The sequence below is a fragment of the Monodon monoceros genome, unplaced genomic scaffold (genome assembly GCF_005190385.1).
Source record: "Monodon monoceros isolate NGI ecotype Baffin Bay Population unplaced genomic scaffold, NGI_Narwhal_1 Super_Scaffold_11, whole genome shotgun sequence".
NCBI classification, from domain to species: domain Eukaryota; kingdom Metazoa; phylum Chordata; class Mammalia; order Artiodactyla; family Monodontidae; genus Monodon; species Monodon monoceros.
The window spans coordinates 46,078,886-46,095,037 of NW_021703767.1; the positions used below are offsets into that span (position 1 = coordinate 46,078,886).

The window sequence follows — 16,152 nt, forward strand, 5'->3', positions numbered from 1 at the left end:
ACATCTGCTTTGCAGGGTTGTTGTAAAGGATTTTTATCTATCCATTTCATCAACATATAAGCATTTCTAAGTGCTACTACTTTATAACACAAATTTTTTTTTTTTTTTAGTTGGGAGGAAACTTTAATGAAGAAAAAATTACGAGCAAAAGCAAGAGGCACGTAAATTTGTTTCTCCTCCAGAGACCATACATACTCCAGCAATGTGGATGAAATGTCCCCATTTTCAACCCTATATATTTATCCAAATCAGATAGATAGATAGATAGATAGATAGATAGATAGATAGATGGATGGATTCAAGGTGCTCTTCTCCTTCCTACAGAGAGCTGTTTATTGAGGCAGCAAATATTTCTTGAGTGTCTAATCCATGCTGGGCACTATGCTTGGTGCTGGAGGCTGTGAACAAGACAACGAGTAGTAGTCATTCCACATGCTAATATAGGATATTAGTTAAGAGTTCTGGTTACAAGAAACAGCTACTCTAGCAAATGTAAGCAAAAATGGGAATTTATTGGAAAGCTACTACTGGTAGAGTTAAACATCCAAACCCTGGATAGGGTAGGACCAGGAATTCATGGACCTTCCCCTTTGGGCAATGATGTCATTATGGTGACTCAGCCCCACCAAGTCCCAACCGCTGTGTCTTTCAGGTCAAGTTTCTGAAGAGAGAAACTCATTGGCTCAGCTTGGGTACAGTGTCTGTCCCTGGTCCAATCACCCATGGCCAGAATGGCCAGCTCATGTGGCTTGAACCTGCCCCAACATATCTGAGTCTTCCCAGAAACTGAAAGAGTTTGTGAGTAGAGCAGACACTCGTTAGTTTCTATATCTTGCAGCCCTAACATTTCAATAGGTTCAGGGTTATATTCAAAATATTTAACAACTGCTATGACCCAGGCAGTGACTAGTCCAACCAGTGCTGGTTGTAGCCTAGAAACAGGGTCCAGGAGGGTCCTTGCTGGGTCAGGCATTAACCCTGTATGACACAAATATTGAAATAAATAAAACTCCCCTTCATTCAGTTATGTTACAGTTCATCAATATCTCAAAAATGTGGCACCAGAATTAAATACAAATACGATAAAATGTTAAACAAAAAGCTCTTCAAGTCTTTGTTTACCTTTATTACTATGTAGCACTGATCAGCTACTTTGGGAAGTGCTAGGTAAGTGTGTGTTGGATGGGTGGACCCTTCAAACAAGAGTCACTGCCAAGTTACAACAGGACTAGTTACCTCCTGTGATCTGGTCACTAAAATGGCTAATTGAAAACTGAATTGCAGCCATGAGGCTTCAAAAGAGGCTCACCTCCACGATCCTTCACTGCAGCAAAAAGAAGGTCTGGTCAGACCCAAATGAGACCAACAAAATCACCAATGTCAGTTCCCAACAATGGATTGGGAAGCTGATCTAAGACGGGCTGCTCATCTGGAAACCTTTAACTGTCCAGTCCTGCGCTCAATGCTGGAAAAACACCTTGGCCTGTCTCAAGGGCAGGGATGGGGACATGGGCATGCAAAATGTACTCTCATTGTTCAAATGCCTGAGAAGGTAACCTGGATGAGAATTCTGCATTGGCTGCTCAGAAGATACCATGAACCTAAGAAGACTGATCACCACATGTATCACAGCCAGCACCCGAAGGTGAAGGGGAACATGTTTAAAAACAAGTGGATTCTCACGGAACGCTTCCACAAGCTGAAAACAGACAAGCCCAGCAAGATGCAGCTTGCTGACCAGACTGAGGTCTAAGATCAAGGAAGCACTCTGAGAGCAACTCCAAGCCAAGCAGGAAGAGATCACGAGGAATGAGACCAACAACTAAAGCTCTCCATCTCTTGTCTGTACATAGTGGCCTCTGCAAATGTATAGATCCATCGTTCGATAAAACAAGGCTTTATCTGTCTGAGGTGGAAAAAGTGAATTGCATTTATTTTTCTGTCAGCTTTTGGATATGTTGAACAGTCAACCAATTAAAAATCTGAGTCTTTTTCACATGAACTACTGTTCACTGAGATCTCCCTCTCTCTGTTTATGGGCTATTGATTTACTGAACCAAAATATAGGATTTTACATTCATCTTTAGTTACATTTCATCCTATTAGCTTCAACCAATTTGATTGAACCTGTTGAGTTCTGTTGGCTCTTAGTCATGATGCATGCTAATTATTCCTTCCACATTTGTGACGTTTGTGACTTTGATTACAGTATAAAACTCTATTCATCCAAATTGTTGACTTAAGAAAGATAAATAAAAAAGAAGATAATGTGGAGTGTAATGCCTTGTAACACGTCACCCAAACCTTGTGCTAAGTTGTTCCCAATCCAATAAATGGCCACCCTTGATTTTCAGATGCCAGTTGGTGTAACTATACGTATTTTCATCTAGTGCAAATTTCTGCATTTTTTTCTGCCAGGATATAAAAGTCTTTAGTTGTATTTTGGCATTTCTCTCCAATATTCTTTAAACGTCACCAATAGTACTTCATAAGTCGCTTACAGAAGTCATTCCAACCAAAGAATAAAGTTCTACTAGATCTGGACACATTCCCTGATTTAAATGATCTAGGTACCCTTATTCCGTGCTACTCTATTTGGACTTCCCTCAACTTCCTACTTCCCTATGACTCATATTTCTCTATTAATATTTGAGATTTAGTTTGCAGAAACTAACACAATATTGTAAATCAATCGTGCTTCAATAAAACAAATTAAAATTAAAAAAAAATACTGCTATCTAATCACTTAAAAATGACCTCACCAATATACAGAAAAAAAGAGGAAAGAAACACGTCATCAACAACAGATGAGTTAGTGTGGTAGCTTTATACATAATTTTTTTCTTTTTTCTATTTTCTAAAAATATGGAAATATTTTTCACTTCTATTTCAGTTCAACCAGACATGGATTAGGCTCAAACTAAGAATTCACCAGACTATGGGAAATCTTATACCACTGCATGTGTAAAATATATTTTTACTTAACAAATATTGATTCAGCATCTATTACTTACTAATGAAGAAAGAGCCAAAAGGTTCCCAAATGGAACAGTCTTACTGCAGTTTGGAGAAACCAGTCATATTTTGTCCCTACAACCCGTGTGTACCTGTTCTCCAGGTGAAATGCCCTTCTTCCATTTCCACCTCTCTACATTCTTATTCACCTTCCAAGGCCAATTTCAAATGCTAATTTACCAAAGAAATCTGCCCTAATCCTGTCATCTAAATATGCCTTTGACAATTCAGAAGTCCCATCATATCCTGCCTTAAGATCAACTGTGTATGTTGAGGCCTTATGGGATGGGGGATATGTCCCTTATAGGCAAAAAATGTACTTTAGTCAGTTTTCTTAGATTCTCCATAGGACCTAGCATGATATGCCATAAATACTTTCTGAAAAAAGGAAACAATTAAAGGTAATTAATCTACTCTGTTAACACTTCCCTATTCAGGAAGTAAATCAGCCCTCTCAAATCATAGTCAGAACATGAGAGAGAATACTAAACACTGGCTGGGATAGTTAGGAGGATTAACTTTTTTCCACCTTTTTCTCAAGTCAGATTTGTTCTTTTGTGTAGAAACAACGTCCTTATTGGTAGGCTGGTAGCTCTTAATCTCAGCTGGATGGAATTTCATCTTGTTTTCAGCTGGATAGAAGTAGGCTGGCTATATGCTTGTTAGTATTTAAGAAGTCCCTTATCTTGGGGAGTAACACTTTTTATGCCTGGTTTTTCCTAAAGTTGAGATGGCGTCCCAGGCAGAGGGCCTTCTTTCTGAAGAGTGTAGGGTTGCTATTAATCAAATAGCATCTTATGAGCTGCATGTCAGTGATGCTTATTTATCTATGGTTAGTATGGGTCCTTGAGCCACTGTAAGGGAGGTTTCAGTTCTGATCTGGATAATATATCTTATATATCCTTTCTAATTGTGGTTATGGCCATGTTTGTTGTTTGATACTAGATGTAACAACAATTTAGTGGCTGGGATTTTGCTTCTCTGTGGCCCAATGATTTAGAGCTGTGATTGCAAATTGTGGCCTATTATTGGGAGAATCACAGTTCTTTTCCAGAGGATTCCCAAAACTTGTATGGACATCAGACACTGTTATAAATAATTTTTCACCCGTCTGCTATTTTAGAGCTAATGTAGATGTGGTAGGGTTAATGAAATAGATTGACTTTACAACGGCACTTAATTTATGCTGGACTTCTGCCACTTGTCGACATAATTACTGGTTATAGTGCTAGCATATAGGGTTCATAAATCTGACCCTTAAAGAGGCCTAATAGCAAAATGCTAGGCACCAGCATATTAGAATCTGAGTGGCTTCTCTTTGAAGTAGCCTGGGTTCAGGAAGGCAGCTGGGGCCTTCTGGAAGTCAAAGGACAAACTGAGGACCCTGGACTGAACAAAGAAGGCCTCTTTGGACAGCCACAGAGACAACAAAGTGAGTTTGTGTGAGATTCCAGTCTTAAACATAGACTTCTCTCACCTCGAGTCTCTCCCTATTCTTATCCCTGTCCCAGGCCTGTTATTACACTGAAGATACAGAAGTGCCTTCTTTTCATACATTTTTCCAGGATCAAGCTGAGGTGAAGAGAGAGCATGCAAAGCAGTTCATAAAATATCTAAGAAAATATAAGTGTAAAGTCTGCCTTCCGGTGATTAAGGTGACTATGTAACTTTGTTATGATGATCTCCATGGGGCCTTTGCTGGGTCTAGAGAACTAAATTATTAGTTGCTACCTGACTTGTTAGCTTACTCATGTTCCTACACGGGACGTGAGGGCAAGCATGTGTCTTCTTTGTAGCCTCTTCATATCATTTTCAGTAAACTTTAGCCGCTAAATGTATGTTTGGCTTTTCTCAAGGAGCCATACAAAGTGTCATCTCTGGACCACAGCACCAGCATCACCTGGGAAGCTCACTGGAGATGCAGATTCATTGACCTCACTCTGATAAACTGAATCAGACTCTCTAAGGATGGGGCCCAAGGAGCTGTGTCTTACCAAGCTCTCCAGATGATTCTAATCCTCTGTATAGTTTGAGAAGAACTACTGGTCTCTTCCTAGAGCTGTTAGTATCCTATATTAGATCTTTAATTCAGATGTACGCTCAGGTATTTAATACAGCCGTCTCTTCGATGTAGTAAAACAAACATTTTTTTCACTGGAACAGACACTAAAGAAACAATCTGAGCCTTAGTCGAAGGTATTACATTTAGCAACATTCCTACTTATCTGAGGGGGTTCTTTTAAATCCAGGTCTATAAAGAAAACTAAATGTCTGGTGACTGAACTGAACCACCATCCAAAGCTAATGAAATCCCAAAGCTAATGGAATAGTGCATATAACTGTGCTAGTGGTACCCATGCTTTGCAGAACATTAAAGTCACCTGGGGAGCTTTGAAAAACCCTGCTCCTCTGTACCAATTAAGTCAGAATGTCTGCAGTTGAAAGCCAGACATCAGTATTTAAGGTGCTCCACTGATTCCATTGTGCCAGGAAGTGTGGAAATCATTGACCTCTGCAAACCTAGTCATAATTCTACCCAGGAAGTAGGATGTAACCAAGCTGTGCCTCAGGTAGGATAGTGACTCCCTTGTTTCTCTCCAACAGAGGCCTGATATAGATAACTGGGGAACTGGCAAACAAGCTATAGAGTCTGCTCTGCAGTTGGAGAAAGCGTTAAACACACTGCTGCAAGAACTGAAGACCTTGGCTTCTAAGAATAAAGAAACCAATGTAAGTAGTAAACTGGTTCTGAAAGAAGTGTCATCTTTCAATTCTGGATTATGGCTTGCTTTTGGGAAAGAGCCCAAGGCAATGGATTAGCTAATGTGTCTATTTCCCCGGAAGGAAATATATGAACTTATTTCTTGGACGTGGGAGGAGTAGGTGTCCTGGCAAGGAGAAATGCAACTCAGTACAAGACGGGAAGACGACTTTTCAGGAATAACGCACTCTGGATATAAATAAACACATCTTGAGAACCACTGTCCTAGACTGCCCCTACAAAAGTGAATGTCAGTGGTGACCTATTCTATAGACTTCTCTGAAGTATTCTCGGTTCATAGTGAGCACTCTACCTCGCAGTGGTAACTTATTTCTCACCAACCCTTTAACTTTTCTGGAAGTCGAAGTGAAGAAAATGACCTAGTAGAAAAGTTATCAACCTAGATGCATACTGGACTCACTGAAGAGCCCTGAAAATGATCAAATGCCTGAGCCTTATGCCAGAACACTAAAATTTAAATGCCTAAATGGGGTCTGGGAGCCTACTCGAAACTTACATGTCATTGAGATAGGGTGGAAAAACATCGCAGTGGTAGCTTATTACTTAAATTAATCTGTACTTTTGATGAGTTGCCTTAACACTCATACTCATTGAAAGTGGTTGTTTGTATTCATCTGGAGGTCCTGAAGGTCATAGATCACTGCTCTTTGAACTTCAATATGCATATGAATTGCCTAGTTGCTTCTTAAAATATAGATTCTGATTTAGTAGGCCTGGAAGGGATTCAGGATTCTGCATTTCTGACAAGCTCCTAGAACTGCTGGACTAGGACTGAGCTGTAATTTGGGCAGCAAGATCTTAGATTGCCTCCCACTGCAGACAAGGGCCTCGATGAATTCCTCCTTGTTTTATTTCTGTAGCTCTCACGCTTCATGAAGAAGTTCCTGGATGAACAGACCAGGAACATAAGCTATCTGGAATACCAGCTTAACTACCAGAAGGACTTAGAAAAGGTGGCCCAGAGTGAAGGACAGCCTGAAAAGGCTGCTGAAGCATCTGAAACATCAGGTAAAGAGACAACATCTGATGGCAACACAGCAAATCTTCCCACCCAGCAGGTCCCAACGTCAGCTACTTAAGAATCTTGATCTTCTCCATTTGACAGAAATGTGCTTTCCTTTTCACCTCACAAATAAATCTGTTTTGCATTATAATTATGTGTAAAGAGATTGATATTGGAGCACAAGAAGGGTTAGGTTCATTAATGTGAGTTTGGTGAAAGCTTCCTGAGGTACAGTGGGTGCTTTTAAAAAAAAAAAAAAAAAAGGCTTTCCTCAACACCCAGATACAGGATTTGGTAAATTCAGCTAGTCCAAGTGGATATAGCAGAAATTAAGTAGTGAAACTTTAGATCTCCCTAATGTCCTCCTCCCCCAGCTTGTATACACATCTTAAGTTTACAAAATGGTAGGGTTTTCTAACTTAAATGCAAAGCTAAAACTTAAACAAGAACTCTTGGTCTAGAAAAGGTGACTCTCACTTGAAAGATATACAGTGAATAGGCAGCTGCAACCCAGGTGCATTTCCACAGCTGGAGGTAGGCATAGGGAACAGGAGGGTACCTAGGCAATTAAGACAATACAGGGCTTCCCTGGTGGCGCAGTGATTGGGAGTCCGCCTGCCGATGCAGGGGACGCGGGTTCGTGTCCCGGTCTGGGAGGATCCCACATGCCACGGAGCGGCTGGGCCTGTGAGCCATGGCCGCTGGGCCAGCGCGTCCGGAGCCTGTGCTCCGCAACGGGAGAGGCCACGGCAGTGAGAGGCCCGCGTACCGCAAAAAAAAAAAAAAAAGACACTACCGACAAGTGTTGGGATGCCCCGACCCACTCCACTGTGGGCTACCTAGCAGCTGCTGGGGTAATTGCTTTCAGGAGCAAACAATGAGCATGCAAGCTTGGATCAGACCCAAGGACCTCAGGTGGCTAGTACCACCTGGGAAGAAAGGGGGCGCTATAGGATTGTGTCCTGGCTTTAAAACTGACCAGCTCCATGGCCTTGAATACGTTTTTATTTACCTCACCCATTGATACAGTTTAGTCATCTGTAAAGTAGGATTAATATTACTTAGTTCATAAAGTTAATAAGAGGATTAAGTATGTGAAGTATCTAAAAACAGCACCTGCTCAAATTATGTATTCTGTTATTTGTATAATAAACAGTGCCATTTCTTAAACTTGGAAAGCCAGTACTACATAATGGAAGCACTTAGAATAAGAAAACATGTCACTGAAATTGAGACAGAATCTTAAAACATTTAATATTAGAAGTATCTCGTTCTACATATTTAATCATCACCACAAGCCTATGAGATAGGTTCTTTTTTATCTCCGTTTTACAGATGACACTGAGACAAAGCAGTAACTTACCCAAAGTCATACTGCTACTTAGTGGTGGAGCTGAGGAAGGATTAATCAACTGTCTGATAAATATTCTCTATTATGGTGTTCATGAAAAGTGATGTTGAATTGCTTAAAAAGCTTAATTGATTTCAACTTTTATGTTTATGTTTTGCTAACTACTTATTTTTGAACCATGCTTCTTTCATTTTACTTTTTTAAATTGTGGTAAGAATACTTAACTTGAACTCTACCCACTTACATTTTTAAGTGCACAATACAGTATTGTTGGTACTTCCTTGGTGGTTCAGTGATAAAGAATCTGCCTTCCAATGCAGGGGACTCAGGTTCCATCCCTGGTCAGGGAACAAAGATCCCATAGACCACGGGGCAACTAAGCCCACACACCACAACAACTGAGCTCGCGCCTCAACTAGAGAGAGAGAGAGACAGAGAGAGAAAAAAAAAACCCACGTGCCAAAACGAAGAGCCCCCGCGCCGCAAGGAAATATCCCACGTGCCTCAACGAAGATCCCGCCTGATGCAACCAAGACCCAACACTGCCATAAACAAACAAATAAATAAAATTTTTAAAAATACAGTCTTGATAACTATAGGTCCTATGTTGTACAACAGATCTTTAGAACTTATTCATCTTGCATAACAAACTTTATATGAATTGAACAGCCCCCCACGTCCCCTTTCTTTTGAATGTATGTCCATGTTTACTCTGTTCTTCTATTCATTCCTATGTTGCATGAATGTTTCTAGCAGGTCATTACTACTGCAATCACTGTGCAAAAATCCATATGCCATGTATGCTTTAAAATGTTCAATGCCCACTTGTTATGTTACATTTGTATTAATAAAGATTGCACATTAAAAAAAAAAGTATCTTGTTCTAAGGGGAATAGTCAACCACATAGTGGACTTCTTTTCCTACCTCTTCACACCTTTTCTACAAGTCACACATCTTGGAAATCACTGCAACGGCGAGCTTGTCACCACTGGAGAAATACTAGTTTACAAAGCATTCTTGAATAAATTCTCACTTTTATAATTACTAATTTATATCCAATTTTATACTTGTTAATGAATGATAGAAATTCACATTGAATTGGGAATAAGACAAGACTGCATTATGCTCAGCACTACTTATTTTTTCTGAATGTTCTCAAGCAGCGTTTCTCAACCTCAGTACTACTGACATTTTGAGGCAAATGACCCTTGTTATGTGGAGTAATCCTTTGCATTGTAAGGTGTCTAGCAGCATCCCTGGCCTCTACCTACTAGATGGAACCTTCTCCAGTTGTGGGAAAACTGTTTCCAGACATTGCCAAATATCTCTTGAGAGGCAAAAATCACCCTGTTTGAGCACCACCTTTATAGGCAATGCAATAGAAAAGCTAAAGGAAAAGATCTGTTTGAAAAAAACTTATTTAATGTGATATGATTATAACTAGAACTGAAAAACTATTATAACTTACAAGAAGTTATAAACTTTCTTGTAAGTTATAAGTTATCCTGCATCCTGGCTGGATGCAGGATGAATATCTACAAATCAACTTTTCATATATAGTATCAACAAATAGAATATTTTTTAAAAGATATCTTGTTTAGCCACAAATATCAATACATAAAATATCTAGGAATAATTTTAACAGAAGTAGCTTGGAAACTTTATAAAATAAAACTAAAATGTTTCCTGAAAGAAAGAAGCTTTGAATAATGAAAAGAGAAGAGGAAGATTAAATTTGAAAATTGTGACACCTTCCAGATCAAAGGTCTAAAGCAATTTTGTTCATGATCCTAACAGGATTTTGAGGGTTTAGACAGTTTAGTACCAAAGAGTAAGCTCCGGTCATGGGGAAAAACATGGGAACACACATAAAACTTCCTTAACATCATTAGTCACTGGGAAATACCCCGAAATCACAATGAGTCACTATACTCATCAGAATGGCTAAAATTAAAATGACTATCAACACCATATGCTGGCAAGGTGGTGAAATAACTGAATCTCTCACACATTGTTGGTGAGAACGTAAAGTGGTACAATCACTTTGGAAAAAGACATGTCATTTTATCTTATAAAATAAGCATATACGTACCTCATGCCTTTTGGGAGGACACACTTCAGCACATAATAAATAATAATATTGTTAACTAAAATTGAGTAGAGAAAGCTACAAAGAAAAGAAAGGAAGGAGTTACAAGCTAATTCACTTGATGTTCACAGTACGAGTCAACAGATACTGCCTGAAGAAAGAGGGTTCTAAGAGTTTTATGTAAAAGTCTAACTATAAAGACAGTCACTAGAATAAAAATATCATAAGGACTATAATTTTTAATATAACAGCCTCCATAGTGAAAGCTTATATAAATACAATCATCATACTACATTTTATTTTGTAACCCTTATGTTAGTCCTTGTTTTAGCCATAGTTTCATTGTTAAATACATTCAGTGTTCACTCCCAGGACTTTTGCTGACGTTTCCTTGATCATTTTTCTGCTTGGGTCAATTTTGTTCTTTCGGAGGTGCTTCAGCAAGGCCTAATGCAGATAGTATTCCCACAGTCCATGAATTTGCAGAAATTTTTGCCTGTACCTTTGACACTTGAAGAATATCTTGGATGGATTTAAAATCCTTGGCTCAAACTTTCCTCAAGTATCTGATAAATATTGTTCTGTTTCTGTTAGCATTGACTCTAGCTATGCCAACTTGTCTTTCTTTCCCTTATAAATGACACAATGCTTTTGCCCAGATTCTCAAAGTGTGCTACTAGTGTTAGTAGGCTACATCTTGTGTTGGCAGGGTATGTGTTAGTAGGATATGTCTTGGTATTGATCATTCTGAGACAGTTTTTTTCCATATCTTGGGTATGCTTTTTAATATACAAATTCAAGTCCTATTTCACAGCATTTTCTAATGTTTGCTTTACTCCATTCTTTTATATTTCCTCCAACTGGAAGAACTCCAATTATTCATATTTTGAATCATTTTTGCCTACCATTTATAACATTTACTTTAAAAAAATCTTTTTGCTTATTTCCCTTATACTTCATTTTTTCCATATGTATACACTGTGTCCTGCTGTGCTTTCTATAGGGTCTATTTCTTCTTATACTATTTGTAATTTAGTCTTTATTTATGAAATAATTCTGTTTCTTCCATTTCTTTCCTAAATTTTACTAGGTACCATTTCAAATCTTTCTATTGACTGACCATCAGCTTCCTTTGGTGGCCAAGTCTTCCCTGTGTTAATATATCTATTTATTTTTTAAAGGTTACACTCCATTTACAATTATTACAAGATACTGGCTATATTCCCCAAGTTGTACAATACATCTTTGTAGCTTAACTTACACCCAATAGTTTGTACCTCCCACTCCCTCACCCCTTCACCCTTCCCCACACTGGTAACCACTAGTTTGTTCTCTGTATCTGTGAGTCTGCTTCTTTTTTGTTATGTTCACTGGTTTATTGTATTTTTTTAGATTTCATGTATAAGTGATATCACACAGTATTAGTTTTTCTCTGTCTGATGTATTTCACCTAGCATTATGCCCTCCAAGTCCATACATGTTGCTGCAAATGGCAAAATTTCATTTTTTTTTATGGCCGAGTAGTACCCCATTGTGTCTATGTGTGTGTGTGTGTATATATATATATATATATATATATATATATATATATATATGTATGTATATATACCACATTTTCCTTATCGAGTCATCTGTTGATGGATACTTAGGTTGCATCCATACCTCAGTAATTGTAACTAATGCTGCTATGAACGTTGGGGTCCATGTATCAATACCTTTTAGAATTAGTTTTTTTGTTTTTTTTCAATGTTTACCCAGGAGTGGAATTGCTGGTTCATATTGTAGTTCTATTTTTAGTTTTTTGAGAAACCTCCGTACTGTTTTCCACAGTGGCTGCACCAATTTACATTCCTACCAACACTGTAGGAGGGTTCCCTTTTCTCCACATCCTCACCAACATTTGTTATTTGTGTTCTTTTTGATGATAGCCATTCTGACCAGTATGAGGTGATATCTCATTGTGGTTTTGATTTGCATTTCCCTGATTATTAGTGATGTAGAGCATCTTTTCATGTGCCTGTTGGCCATCTGCATTTCTTCTTTGGAAAAATATATATTCAGTCCTTCTGCCCATTTTTTTATTTTTATTTTTTTGATGTTGAATTGTATGAGCTGTTTATATATGTTGAATATTAACCCCTTATAGGTCATATCATTTGCAAATATTTTCTCCCATATCCCCTCCCATTAAGTAGGTTGTCTTTTTGTTTTGTTGATGGTTTCCTTTGCTGTGAAAAACCTTTAGTTTTATTTAGGTCCCATTTGTTTATTTTAGCTTTTGTTTCCTTTACTTTAGGAGAGGGATCCAAAAAAAATATTGCTGCAATTTATGTCAAAGAGTGTTCTCCCTATGTTTTCCTCAAGGAGTTTTATAGTATCTGGTCTTACATTTAGGTCTTTAATCCATTTTGAGTTTATTTTGTATATGGTGTTAGAGAGTGTTCTAATTTCATTCCTTTACATGTAGCTGTCCCGTTTTCCCAGCACCACTTATCGAAGAGACTGTCTTTTCTCCATTGTATACTCTTGCCTCCTTTGTCATAGATTAATTGACCATAGTGCATGGGTTTATTTCTGGGCTGTCTTTCCTGTTCCATTCTATGTGTCTGTTTTTGTGCCAGTACCATACTGTTTTAATTACTGTAGTTTTGTAGTATAGTCCGAAGTCAGGGAGTGTGATTCTTCCAGCTCTGTTCTTTCTCTAGATTGTTTTGACTATTTGGAGTCTTTTATGTTCCCATACAAATTTTAAAATTATTTGTTCTAGTTCTGTGAAAAATGCCATTGGTATTTTTATACGGATTGCATTGAATCTGTAGATTGCCTTGGGTAGTATGGTCATTTTAACAATATTGATGCTTCCAACCCAAGAACACAGTATATCTTTCCATCTGTAAGTGTCATCTTCAATTTCTTTCATCGGTGTCTTATAGTTTTCCAAGTACAGGTGTTTTGCCTCCTGAGGCATTTTATTTTATTTTATACCTAGGTTTATTCCTAGGTATTTTATTCTTTTTGATGTGATGGTAAATGGGATGTTTCCTTAATTCCTCTTTCTGATAGTTCATTGCTAGTGTATAGAAATGTAACAGATTTCTGTATATTAATTTTGCATCCTGCAACTTTACCAAATTCATTGATGAGCTCTAGTAGTTTTCTAGTGGCATTTTTCAGATTTTCTGTGTATAGTATCATGTCATCTGCAAACAGTGACAGTTTTACTTCTTCCTTTCCAATCTGGATTCTTTTCATTTATTTTTCTCCTCTGATTGCTATGGCTAGGACTTCCAAAACTATGTTGAATAAAATTGGTGAGAGTGGGCATCCTTGTCATGTTCCTGATCTTAGAGGAAATGCTCTCAACTTTTCACCATTGACTATGATTTCCATGTGCATGGAATACCTTTCTCCATCCCTTCACTTTCAGTCTGTATGTGTACCTAGATCTGAAGTGAGTCTCTTGTAGGCAGCATATATACAAGTCTTGTTTTTGTATCCATTCAACCACTCTGTGGTTCTTGGTTGAAGCATTTAGTCTGTTTATATTTAAGGTAATTATCACTGTGTATGTTCTTATTTCCATTTTGCTAATTGTTTGGGATTTGTTTTTGTATGTCTTTTTTTGCCATTCTTCTTTTGTTCTCTTCTCCTGTGATTTGATGACTACCTTTAGTGTTATGTTTGGATTCCTTTTTCTTTTTTTATGTGTATATCTATTATAAGTTTTTGGTTTGCAGTTACCCTGAGGTTTTTTTTTATAGCTGTCTATATACATAATTGTTTTAATTGCTGATCCCTTCATTTAAAATGCATTTTTAAAACCCTGCATTTGTATTCTCCTCCCTTCATGATTACTGTTTTTGATATAATATTTAATATCTAATTGTTTCATGTATCCCTTAACTGCTTATTGTAAATATAGATGATTTTACTACTCTTGTCTTTTATCCTCCCTACGAGTTTTGTTTGTGGATGATTTCCTACCTTTACTGTGTGTTTGCCTTTACTGCTGAGTTTTTCACTTCACGATTTTCTTGTTTCTAGTTGTGGCCTTTTCTTTTTTGCCTAGAGAAGATCCTTTAACATTTGTTGTAAAGCTGGTTTGGTGGTGCTGAACTCTTTTAATTTTTGCTTGTCTGTAAAGCTTCTGATTTCTCCATCAAAACTGAACAAAAGCCTTGCTGGGTAAAGTATTCTTGGTTGTAGGTTTTTCCCTTTCATCACTTTAAATATATTGTGCCATTCCCTTCTGGCCTGCAGAGTTTCTGCTGAAAAATTAGCTGATAGCCTTATGGGAGTTCCCTTGTATGTTGTCATGTATTTATTTTTTATTGTTTTCTTTCCTGTCTGCAATTGCATCAAGATTTTATGCCTCTTTATTCATGTTGGAATGTTATATTGCACTTTTCTTCTGCTTTGGCCTGATATTTTTGTAGGGAGTGTTGTTAATCTGTAGGGAAGTTTTGTATCTATTTTCAGGTCTTTCTTTTTGCCCTTGTTTCCCTAGAGCAGCTTCCTTTGGATGTTTTAGTTGCACAATACTTTGTCAATTATATTTAAATAAGTCAGATTTTTCTCAGTTTGAAGGAGGATCTTTTGAAGTGCGGGAAGGGGTAGCTTTCCCAGTTTCTCAGTTCAAGAGCTCCCTCTTCTATTGCTATTATAAATTGCACTTCTGGTACTAAGTCTTACCTAAATTTCAGATCTTAACTTGGTTCACAAAGGCTTCCACCATCAGTTCCAAACTTCTATAGTATCTTTACCACCTCTGGTGAAGAAGCACTTTCACCAAGGAATCTTGTCCTAATTTCCACTTTCTGACTCCCCTCTTATTTATTTATTTATTGGTCATCAAATAACCCTTTATTTAATTATTTTCCTTTGTAGTTCTTAACTAGCTAGGCATTCCACTGCACCACTGTTGATGTCATCTCTGATGTCGTGAGGGTGGCAGCCATCAGCATTGCAACCCACGGGCTGGAAAATCCCCAGGATCTCTTTAATGGTTCCAGAGAGTTCTCTAGCTAAAGATCAGTGCCTCATCTGTTGCACAATGTTGACAATCTCATCAAAAGTGATGTTTCCACTGTGCTTAATGTTTTTCTGCTTCTTTCTGTCTCTTGGCAGTTCTTTGACAGCTTTGATGATCAGGACAGAGGCAGAAGGTACTACCTCAATCTGGGCCTGTGTGTTCTGAATGGTCATTTTCACTGTAATTCTCAGACTCTTCCAATTACTAGTTGCCTGGTGATGTCATCACCAACCTCTTTTGGAGACAGAGAGAGGGAGCCGATATTGCTGGCCAGGGCAAATGTGGCACCGACTTTCCCATCAGTGCACCTCAGATATACAGCTTTTATCTCCTTGGGGTTGAACTTAGGTGGCAAGGTGGAGGTGGCTGGTGTCATATGAACCCATATTTGGGGTGACCCAAGAAAGTTGCACCTTGGCTGCTTCAAGCTGAAAGCTGAAAGCTCCCTTCTGTTTTAAAAGTGCTATTTTCCCAGACAGCATCTTCAATAAGTGGTGCTGGGAAAATTGGACAGGTACATGTAAAAGTATGAAATTAGAACACTCCCTAACACCATACACAAAAATAAACTCAAAATGGATTAAAGACCTAAATATAAGGCCAGAAACTATCAAACTATTAGAGGAAAACATAGGCAGAACACTCTATGACATAAATCACAGCAAGATCCTTTTTGACCCACCTCCTAGAGAAATGGAAATAAAAACAAAAATAAACAAATGGGACCTAATGAAATTTCAAAGCTTTTGCACAGCAAAGGAAACCATAAACAAGACCAAAAGACAACCCTAAGAATGGGAGAAAACATTTGCAAACAAAGCAACTGACAAAGGATTAATCTCCAAGATTTTACAAGCAGCTCATGCAGCTCAATAACAA

At 38.0% G+C, this 16,152-nt stretch overlaps 1 protein-coding gene and 2 pseudogenes across 1 annotated transcript; 2 read left to right on the forward strand and 1 right to left on the reverse strand.

Annotated features, from left to right (window-relative positions):
• The first annotated feature begins 1,277 nt into the window (after positions 1–1,277).
• Positions 1,278–1,753, forward strand: LOC114890254 (annotated as a pseudogene).
• A 1,992-nt stretch (positions 1,754–3,745) lies between these two features.
• On the forward strand, positions 3,746–6,876 carry LOC114890255 (soma ferritin-like). Its single transcript, XM_029213700.1, has 3 exons — positions 3,746–3,847; positions 5,620–5,745; positions 6,658–6,876. The coding sequence occupies exons 1-3, from the start codon at positions 3,746–3,748 to the stop codon at positions 6,874–6,876; spliced, it is 447 nt and encodes a 148-aa protein (XP_029069533.1).
• A 7,302-nt stretch (positions 6,877–14,178) lies between these two features.
• Positions 14,179–15,831, reverse strand: LOC114890510 (annotated as a pseudogene).
• Positions 15,832–16,152: the final 321 nt, after the last annotated feature.